This window comes from Podarcis filfolensis, assembly GCF_964270895.1.
Source record: "Podarcis filfolensis genome assembly, chromosome: 13".
Classification (NCBI taxonomy): Eukaryota; Metazoa; Chordata; class Lepidosauria; order Squamata; family Lacertidae; genus Podarcis; species Podarcis filfolensis.
Genome location: NC_139615.1, coordinates 34222250 through 34232974, shown reverse-complemented (window position 1 = coordinate 34232974; position 10725 = coordinate 34222250). Strand labels below are relative to the sequence as shown.

The window sequence follows — 10725 nt, the reverse complement described above, 5'->3', positions numbered from 1 at the left end:
GACCTGAGTTCGAATCCCCAGAGGAGAAGTGGAATATAAATGTATAATGATGATGATGATGTGTCACTCCGTAGTTTGCCAGGGGGGTTGAATGACGTCTCATCTCTCCTCTCCTCTCTGTGTGTGCCCCTACCCCAAAGCAGTTCATCTGTTTCCACAAAATATGGATTACAATGGCTGCATTGCTTTCCACTGTCTAGATATGGCTTGGCTTTGAAGCTTGGAGAGGGGCGGCAGATTCAATCTTTATTTGGTGCCCACTTTACGGCTGTTATTGTCTTCCTCGGCTTTCTAAGTCAAATCTTGAAGTAATTAACTTTTCAATGGCTGCATATCAGGAGGGGTGAGGGAGGGAAAGAGGCAGCCCACCTCCCATTAAAAGCTAAATTCAAAAGCCTGCCTGTTTTCTCTCCCTCTGCCCCTCCACTCCCCCCCTTTAAACCCCAAATAGCTGCAACCTCAGTTTCATTTGTCATATGCCCCCATTCAGGTAATTGCAGAGGCCTCAGTGGAGGTGAAAGAAACGAAACTGAGACCGTGTGTGAGGAATATAAAGGTCCTTCTTATTCCAGAAGGCCTATTGAGGGGGGGGGGGTTGAGTCCAGTGACCCTGGCGAAGTTCATTGGGGGTTAATTACACGGCAAAGATAATTTGGAGGTGTCTGCTCTGACCTGTGAATTATGAAAAGAGCCAATCCAGAGGCATCGACAAGGGCAACTTCATCAACTTGTTGATGAAGTTAAGCCCACCTGTCAGTCTGACTCAAACCCTGAACCCCGAATGGCTCTCTTTCTTTGAAGGGTTACGCACACCATACATTTAAAGTGCACAAACCCTCCAAGAATCTGTGGGACTGTAGTTTGCTCCTCAAAGAGCAGGCATAGGCAAACTCGGCCCGCCAGATGTTTTTGGCCTACAACTCCCATCATCCCAGACCGCTGGTCCTGCTAGCTAGGGATCATGGGAGTTGTAGGCCAAAAACATCTGGAGGGCTGAGTTTGAGGAAGCCTGAACTACAATGTCCAGCATCTTTAGCAAACTACAGTTCTCTGGATCCTTAGGGGGAGAGCGCTGTAAATGTCCTGTGTGTCTTTCTGTGTGAAGCAATTGCCAGCCCGTGTGTGTGTGTGTGTGTGTGTGTGTGTGTGTGAGAGAGAGAGAGAGAGAGAGAGAGAGAGAGAGAGAGAGAGAGAGATGGATGGATGGATTTCTGTCATGGCTACCAGCCAAAAGTCATACCTGCTGTATGACTAGAGATTCCAGGAGCATGGAAAGAGGCTACACAAGTGACTCATTCCTTACACACACACCTTCGGCACCATGAGTGTGTGAACAACACCCTCCATAATGAGGAAAACATGCTCTGCATATGATTTGAAGCACTCGATGGTTAGGGCAGTTCTTTCCCCCAGGGAGTCCCTCCCCGGGGATTGTGGTGGGGCTAAGAGGAGCAGGTTCTATAGGGACAACCCAGAAGATGGCAGGCCACTTCACAGTAGTGTCGTACCACTTCGAAAAGAATCCTGGGAACTGTAGTTTGTTAAAGGGTGCTGAGAGTTTTGCCATGAGACTCTTGTTTCCCAAAAGGAACTACTGTTCCCAGAGTGCTTTGACAATCAATCCCTCTTTCCAGGCAACTGGGAATTGTCATTCTGTGAGGGGAGTGGGGGTTGCCAAACAACTATCAGCACCCTTAACAAGTTCCCAGAATTCTTTTTGGGGGGTAAAGGGACCCCTGACCATTAGGTCCAGACGTGGCCGACTCTGGGGTTGTGGCGCTCATCTCGCTTTATTGGCCGAGGGAGCCGGCATACAGTTTCCGGGTCATGTGGCCAGCAAGACTAAGCCGCTTCTGGCAAGCCAGAGCAGCGCATGGGAACACCATTTACCTTCCCACCGGAGCGGTACCTATTTATCTACTTGCACTTTGATGTGCTTTCAAACTGCTAGGTTGGCAGCAGAAGGGACCGAGCAACGGGAGATCACTCCGTCGTGGGGATTCGAACCACCGACCTTCTGATTGGCAAGTCCTAGGCTCTGTGGTTTAACCCACAGCGCCACCCACGTCCCTGTTTAATGTGGTATTGCAGTGTTTTGGATGTTCAATGCCAATGCAGACCAAGTTGAAGGTGGAGATCTCTACCCAAGAGAATTTTTATTTTTTATGCATTTGATGCATTTTTCACACACACACCATATTGTGGCATGCAGAACCCTGGTGTAGACTACATTTAAAATGGTCACCACATCCTGTGTGGCAAGCAGACAAGGAAGAGTCACCCCAGCATTAGAGGAGGAGCTTAATTCATTCGCCATGTTTTGCATATGCATGACTTTACCAGTAGAAGTCTGTGGCTTGGCTCATTTTCTTAAATTATTTTGTCCTTTTTTAATGTATTTTGAGTTCTCTGCAGTTGAGTCACCAATTGCCCTAGTGGTTCCCATCTGTAAAATGGATAAATGTTTTCTAGATGCTTAATTCCCTTGGCAATATGTGCTGCATGTGTGTGACTTGAGCTGCAAACATTTGTGGCTCGGAGCTCATTTCCTGCATCTTCTTCTTTGCATGTATATTTCATCCCATTTTCTGGATGTGGCAGAGTTGTAACCTGGTTCGGATTATGATCTTGCATGGCCTGCTATCGTACAGTCGTGCTATGCCCGGTGACAGATTTGTAAACTCATACACTGGAAGGTTTCGTTTGCCAGCAGAACATTTTCTGAGCCTGCCAAGCTCCGTCTCTGGGCCCCAAAAAAATTATTTCAAGAGCTGGGGATCCTACTTGGGCAATAATTGATTTTGGTGGGTATGAGCAAAAACACCTTGCCTATCTCTAAAGAAACACAGGGGGTGTCATCATACTGAAGGAAAATCTAAGTACAGTGGTACCTCTGGTTACGAACTTAATTCATTCTGGAGGTCTGTTCTTAACCTGAAACTGTTCTTAACCTGAGGTACCACTTTAGCTAATGGGGCCTCCCGCTGCCACCGTGCCACCGGCACACGATTTCTGTTCTCATCCTGAGGTAAAGTTCTTAACCTGAGGTACTACTTCCGGGTTAGTGGAGTCTGTAACCCGAAGTGTTTGAAACCCAAGGTGTTTATAACCCGAGGCATCATTGTATCACTCTTATTTAGTCCAGACCTTCAAGAAGCAAACACCCCAAAGGGACCACATCTTGTCATGATCCCTTACCAGTTTGCAGGAAGTAGTACTCTGCAGTGACATAGCGTGGGTAGCCAGTGTCTGGGGCAAGGCAAGTATTCTCAGCACCACCTAGCAATAGGCTGGACTGAAGGGGCAATAGCTTGACAACATGCCCAAGTGGCAGCTGTGGTGCCCCAGGAGCATGGAGTATGGCAGAGAGTGGGACGGGGGATTGGTCTGGAGAGGGTATGTTTCTAAAGCCCTATGCAGAGGGTGCCCTATCAACAGGCCATCACCCAAATCCACTTCTCAGTCCGCCCATGCAAACATCGGGAGATTTTCTATGTGAGGGGGAGGGCACACTAGGAAGCTGGATAGCTCAGTTGGTTAGAATGTGGTGCTAATAACACCAAGGTTGCAGGTTCAATCCCCATATGGGACAGCTGCACATTCCTGCATTGCAGGGGGTTGGACTAGATGATTCTCAGGGTCCCTCCAACCCTATGATTATGACTTTCTCTTTTTTTCCCTTTTGAAATTTTGTGCCCCACAGAATTTTGCGCCCAGGGCAACTGCCCCTATGGCTCACGCTATGCCACGGCTACACCACGTGATTGTGTGTGTGTGTTACAAAGCCAACCATGGGTTTCTTCCTAGACCTTCAATCAACAATGAACTATTAGTAACCCTGGTAAATCTAAAACTTCAGTGGTGGGGTGGAATGCAGGTTTGCAGACATACCCGACCACATATTCTAAAGTAAAGGTTGTGATCCTCTAACTGCTGTAGGACTCCAATTCCCATCAGTGCCTGGCAGTCAAGGATTATGGGACCTGGACTCCAACTACATCTGGAAGGTCCCCGATTCCCCATGCCTCTTCGAAGCTCGCCGGCCTTCCAGAACCTGGTGCCATCCAGATCTTTTGGACTTCAATTCCCATTAGCCCCAACCACCATGGCCAATGGTCAGGGGTGATGAGAGTTTAGTTCAAAACATCTGGTGGGCACCAGGCTGAGAACAGCAGATAGAGATTATAACGGCATGGATTTGACAAAGATCGATGCATTTAGGACCACTGTTATGTTCCATCCACAGGTCCCAATCTGGAGACTTTTGTGTCGGGTGTGGGAAAGAGGAGACCGAGAGGAGATATGACAGCCATCTTCAAAGATCTCAAGGGCTGTCCCATGGCAGAGGGAACAAACTTACTTTTTCCGAAGGGAAGGACTCGAACCAATGGCTTCAAGTGAACTTTCTGACAGCAAGAGCTGCTTGACGGTGGAACGGTCTCCTTCCGGAGGTTGTGAACTTTCCTCCCTTGGAGGTTTTTAAGCAGAGGCTGGATGGCCATCTGTCGTGGATGCTTTAGCTGAGACTCCTGCATTGCAGGGGTTGGACTAGATGACTCAAGGGCTCTCTTCCAAGTCTACAATTCTATTATTCTAACCATGCAAACTCTGAATAAATGGGAAGCCCAGTGCCAGATTTGCGTATAAGCTATAGCTTAGGGCCCCACTCTCTTGGGGGGCCACCAAAAAAATTAAAGAAAAAGAGCTGGATGTACATTTCCAAAATATAAGATAAAAAACAAATAAAACCTACATACAGCGACAGTGTTTTGTGTTGTGTAGGCTCCTATGATGTAAGTAATGGGCCCCGTCTGCCAGTCTGCTCCCTAAAATATCACTGGTTTGCTCATTTCTATATACAGTGGTTCCTCAAGTTAAGTACTTAATTCGTTCCGGACGTCCGTTCTTAACCTGAAACTGTTCTTAACCTGAAGCACCACTTTAGCTAATGGGGCCTCCTGCTGCTGCCGTGCCACCGGAGCAAAATTTCTGTTCTCATCCTGAAGCAAAGTTCTTAACCCGAGGTACTATTTCGGCGTTAGCGGAGTCTGTAACCTGAAGCGTTTGTAACCCAAGGTACCACTGTATAAGGTGCCTACATTCTGCATAGACTGGTTGCCTATGAGGTCCATAAATTACCATATAGCATATATTCAACACCAAAACAGCGACAATTTGTTGTTGACAAAGGACAGGTGGACATATAAAGGGCCCCATTACCTTCAGTAGCTTAGGGCCTCATCAAACCTAAATCCAGCTCTGGGGAAGCCCTATGGCATGGGTAGTCAACGTGCCCTCCAGATGTTCCTGAACTACAACTCCCACTATTCCTGATAATTGGCCATACTGGAGGGGCTGATGGGAATTGTAGTCCGTCAACATACAGAAGGCACTAGACTGGCTTTGTCTGCTCTATGGGGTTCCTCATTACGCAGTTGTGGGGTGCTGCTGAGGCAGAGCATGGCATTGTGTTTCTGGAGGTCCAGTTCCATACAATAACTGAGTCTGCAGGAATTGTGGCATTGAAGACTCATAACAGTTGTCTTCATTTATTTGCTAGATTCAAACTTTACAACAGGCATGGCCAAACTTGGCCCTCCAGCTGTTTTGGGACTACAACTCCCATCATCCCTAGCTAACAGGACCAGGGGTCAGGGATGAGGGGAATTGTAGTCCCAAAACAGCTGGAGGGCCAAGTTTGGCCTTGCCTGCTTTACAAGAACTATAAAGGAGGAGCTTGACAGCGTTTGTTTGTACAAAAAAAAATTATTTATAGTTTTACATTCTGTTTATAAATTGAAAACAATACAATATACCAAAAGCTGTATTTCAATAAATAAAAATGTCATTATGCTTGGCAAAGTGGGGGGGGGAGGGGGAGAGAGAGAAAAGTTAAATTAGTTTTTTCTTTTTTCTTTTAATGGTTTAGTTAAATAGCCTCCAGTTATTTGCTGGAGGTGGGGGGGGGGGAAGAGACTTCATGTTGTAGCTGAAACAAATATGAAAGATCCTTTTTCTTTAAAAATAAAAATAAAATGGGAGTGGGGAGAGGATATGGAGATTACATTCCACAAACGTTTCGTTGACTGTAAACATAATCCTGGCTTTAGCACAATTTTTAATGAAAAAATATTTTAGTACAGACAGACATGGAAGCAAATTTGGTTTTGAAGAAAGCGGTTGGATATTTTTAAAAATATATATGTATCCCCCCTGCTTTTAGCAAATTGCGGCTCTATGGGGATTGGCTACCTAGAACTATCACCAATTTCTTTTGCAGGTAGAAGGTGAATTGAACCAATTTTGATAGGTAAGTTCTTGCCAGTTTTAACCCCATGAGAATATCCAGCCTAACTTGTATCCTTGCCCCGCTCCCCATTATGAAATTATGCCAATATTTAGGCTCTCTTTCCTACAGTGCTAGGAGTGAATTGTTTTGATTTTATAATGTTCACTGAATTGGTTCCAAAATCTCTGAAGCTGAAAGCCATTCCTATAACTAACAGGTGAACTAAAATCAAGTTTGTTTTGGGGTAGAGCTTTGAATGATTTCTAGTTCATTCTCTTTTTTATTTATTTTTATATTTTAGACTCTTTGGGCCTTTAAGTTTATAGAACATGATATTGGGGGGAAATAAATGAAACAATTCTCATTCCACTCTCTGTGTGTGCATTGACATTTTCTGAGTCTTAAGTATATTCTATACTCCAGCACCGCAGCTTGTAACATTCTGAATCGGTTTATTTTGGTGTGTTGTTGTTGTTGTTGTTGTTGAGGATTTGGACGGACTTGAATTGAACTGGGGAATGAACTAGTTTGTCTTGTAAAGGGAAGAACCCAAACTTTAATTACTTCCTTTTTAGACATACAGAACTAGAACTAGTCCCTTAAATAAAAAGAACTCTCCAAGCATTGCTTTCTTGCCTGTTTGACCAGTTAATCATTCCTTCTCTCAGGTCCTTGCCTGGAGTAGATCTTTGTGCAGCTCAAAACCTTGCTACACTAACTAGGATTGCCCAAAAAAAAGAAACATAAAGATGGCAATGCTCCTGTGCCTTGAGCCTCTGCAGGACAAGGCAGAAATACAACAGATAAAGTCCTCCCGTCACTGAACCTCCAAACCAGCAACACCACCACCTGTTTATTTCCTGTCTTCCATCAATACTGCTTAAGGCACAGAAGCCTTGCTGGATGAGAGGGGCAAGTATGGCAAAACCTGATCTTTTACTAACACAACTAGATCTGACGTAAGGTCCATGTCACCCATGAGCCTATCTTTGGAACGAAAAACACACAAGCACCTCTCTTGTAAAATCCCTGATGAAGAGACGCCGATTCAAATGGGACCCTGACCTTCCATTCGTGTTTCAGAGCTGGGGGGTTCTTTCCCTAACTTTGCCTCACACAACCTGCCATCGTTGTTAAGATTTGGTCCCTGGACATGTCCGTTCAAAGTCCATCTCCTGCCAGGGATGTTCTCACCAAGAGGAAAGTGCTGGTGATTCCTTCAAAGAAGCCAACTTCTCCCTCCAAACTCCACGCCCTCCATTTGCCTGTTCCGGGGACCCTGATCAGCACTTTGGAGGAAGAGATACATCGAGGATGGGCTGATGCTGCCAGAGCCCCCTTTGTCACATCACCGGAGGCCTCCCCATGGCGTCTTGGTGCTGCGGTTGATGGTACCAAGGTCCAAAACTGTTGATGTAGCTGCTGGGAGGGAGGGGAGGGCCTTTGCAGGCCATGGGGATGTCCCAGAGTGGGGGGATGTTGGGGGAGCAAGGGGACAAGGATGAGGAACTGTGGAGGTGGTCATCTTGGATGCTGGAACCCTGCTTCATAATCTTTTTGAACTTGGAACGCTTGTTCTGGAACCAGATCTTCACCTGCGATAACAGAGAGGGGAAAGGTGTAAACAGAGCATGCAGAGAAGTAGCCTAAATTTATTTCGGTCAATAACCCGTTGAGAGAAGCGAAACAAGGCTAGGAGAAAGGGGAAAAGTCATCAAGCAAGTTCTTCCTTCTTGAACGCCCTTGCTAAATATATATATATTTTTCTCATCTTAAAGGTCTTCCCCCACTTTGCATTTATGAATAGTGCTAGGTTCAAGAACTGTAGTGCGGTCGAATATTGAATATGCGAGTCAACACTTGCTCCGATTGCGTTAAACTTCTCCAGCAACACTCAAGTTGAAACTCAAATGTGAAATCATTGGAAAAATTCTAAAGAGTCAAAATTTGGATGCAGAACTTCTGCCAGGTATTGAATTGTCTTGGCATTCCTTTCCCTTTCCAGTCTGTGTTGAAGTTGCCATATATGGACTCAGCCAAACACTCAGACTTGGAGTAACATTCATGCAGGAAGGAAGCCCTTTACTGGTCTACCTGTGGCCTGACTCTACTTAAGACATCTGATCCTATGCACCTACGCAGTGTGGGGATGCCTATGTCAAACCACTTGTGTATAATGTTCTTGAACGGCACTGTCCTGGTGCTATTTCCACCAAGGGCAAAATCGTGGTGGTATTGCTGGTAAGATTCAACTAGCCCATCACATCAGGGCAAAGACTTCTACTTGTGGGCTGGGACTTTCTCTCACACATGCCCTTAACCCTCCAAAAGAGTGATTCTGTTTTAAAATGAAGGTAAAGGGACCCTGACAGTTAAGTCCAGTCACGAACGACTCTGGGGTTGCGGTGCTCATCTCGCTTTACTGGCCGAGGGAGCCGGCATTTGTCTGCAGGCAGTTTTCCTGGGTCATGTGGCCAGCATGACTAAGCCACTTCTGACAAAGTTAGAGCAGCACACGGAAACACAGTTTACCTTCCCGCCGCAGCATTACCTATTTATCTACTTGCGCTGGTGTGCTTTCGAACTCCTAGGTTGGCAGGAGCAGGGACCGAGCAACGGGAGTTCACCCCATCACGGGGATTTGAACTGCCGACCTTCCAATCGGCAAGCCCTAGGCTCAGTGGTTGAGACCACAGCGCCACCCGCGCCCCTTTAAAATAAAAAACAGTCTCAAGGCTGTATCTGAAAACAGATGAACAAGGTAAGGAGGCGATTAGCTGTTTGATTTTCTGCCAGCTGTCCACTCAGAATCCCCACCCCACCCCACCCCACCCAGCTGCTTTTTTCTCCCATGGAGGAAAAGATACCGGGTCCCCAAATCTTTTTCTCTCTTGGGAGAAAAACAGGGGGTCAGGGGTCCCTTTACCTTTACCTATATGTTGGAAGCTGCCCAGAGTGGCTGGGGCAACCCAGCCAGATGGGCAGGGTATAAATAACAAGATTATTATTATTATGGAATAGAACATACCTATTTTCATTGGAGAGTTGGAGGGGATGCATGGACACTCAAAGCAGCAGTACAGTAATGTGTGGCGGGGATTATGCCAATAAAGGAACTGCATCTAGAGAAGGATACCCTAGAATTCATTGCAGCCTGGTACCTATTGGATCATGTGGCATGGCCTCTGAGGCCAGAAATTTCCAAACGCTTTAAGTCAACCTGTGATGAGCTGGTGAATGGATAATCCTGCCTCAAGGCAAAGGGCTGGGGTTGCCTTGCCTCTTGGTGCCTTCCAATGCCATAATCCTCTTTCCATCTGCCTTAATTTCCTAGTCTGTAAAATGGGAATAATCGTGCCCTATCTCCTAGGGCTATTGAAAGGATTAAAGATCAGGGCTTGTGAAGCATGCTGCATATTTTGGCAACCTCCAGAAGCTACTTGCCCCTACTTGCCTTCTTAATACGCTATGTTGCTGCCTGACCCCAGCTAACTTTTTCAAGAAGTTTTCCTCCCCCACTTTTTCTTCCTTCTTCTCCCCCCCCCCAAAAAAAGCTGGTTGCACAATGGCATTTGTGGAAAGATCAGAGAGGGCAAAGTGTAAACATTGGTCTTCAGGGCATTTTGAGGAGGTGGAAAACTACTGGAGGGAGAAGCAGTAGAAAAATATGTGATTTATCCCTCCAGAGTCTTCCCTTCTTATGTGCTACATTATCCCCGTCTCATCATGTTGAAAATTTAGGAGTGTAGTGTAGCAGGGGGAGCAGATGGAGTGTCATATATTACTGGGTAATAGTTTAAAATACAGAAGGAGAGAAACAATGGGGGGGGGAGAGAATCTAGTGTCAAGCACCTGTAACTTTGGGGAAATTCTTTTTGCATGCAAAAGAAGATTCACTGGAGGCTAATCTTCCTAGTAACTGGTTCCTCATAAGTGAAAAGTAGCCAGAAGGATTGGGAATGTGATTCCACTATTATTAATATGTATTTTTAATTTATTACCTGCCCTTAATGCCAAGGTCCCAGGGCAGCTTACAACAATTTAAAATGCAGTGATAATACCCTGCCAGCAACGTACACCTCCCTTTTGCCCCAGCTGGGGCCACGAGGTGGTAGAAAATATGTAGACTTATTGTACACCTTCCATGTGCTGAGCCTTTAAAATAGGTGCCAGGGCTAAAGGCCAGGTTGAAGCTAATGGGTCATAGCTCAATGGTTGAGCATGTATGTTGCACGCTGGAGGTCTGAAATCCAGGTCACGCTCACATCTTAAATTTAAAGCACTCTTATACCACTTTAGCAGTCATAGCTTCTCCCAAAGAATCCTGGGAACCGTAGTTTGCTAAGAGTTCTGGGAACTGTAGTTCTGTGACCAGTGGCGTAGGAAGGGGGTGTGCGGGCCGGCCCGGGTGTCATCACTGAGGGGGTGACAAAATG

General features: G+C 46.0%; 1 protein-coding gene across 1 annotated transcript in view; it reads right to left on the bottom strand.

Moving 5' to 3' along the window:
• Nucleotides 1–6029: 6029 nt before the first annotated feature.
• DLX4 (distal-less homeobox 4) overlaps nucleotides 6030–10725 on the bottom strand; it is a 34211-nt gene continuing 29515 nt past the window's right edge. Inside the window, exon 3 of the mRNA XM_083583533.1 lies at nucleotides 6030–7884. Within this exon, the coding sequence (XP_083439659.1) occupies nucleotides 7633–7884 (252 nt within the window). The 3' untranslated portion in view covers nucleotides 6030–7632. The remainder of the gene's footprint in view (nucleotides 7885–10725) is intronic.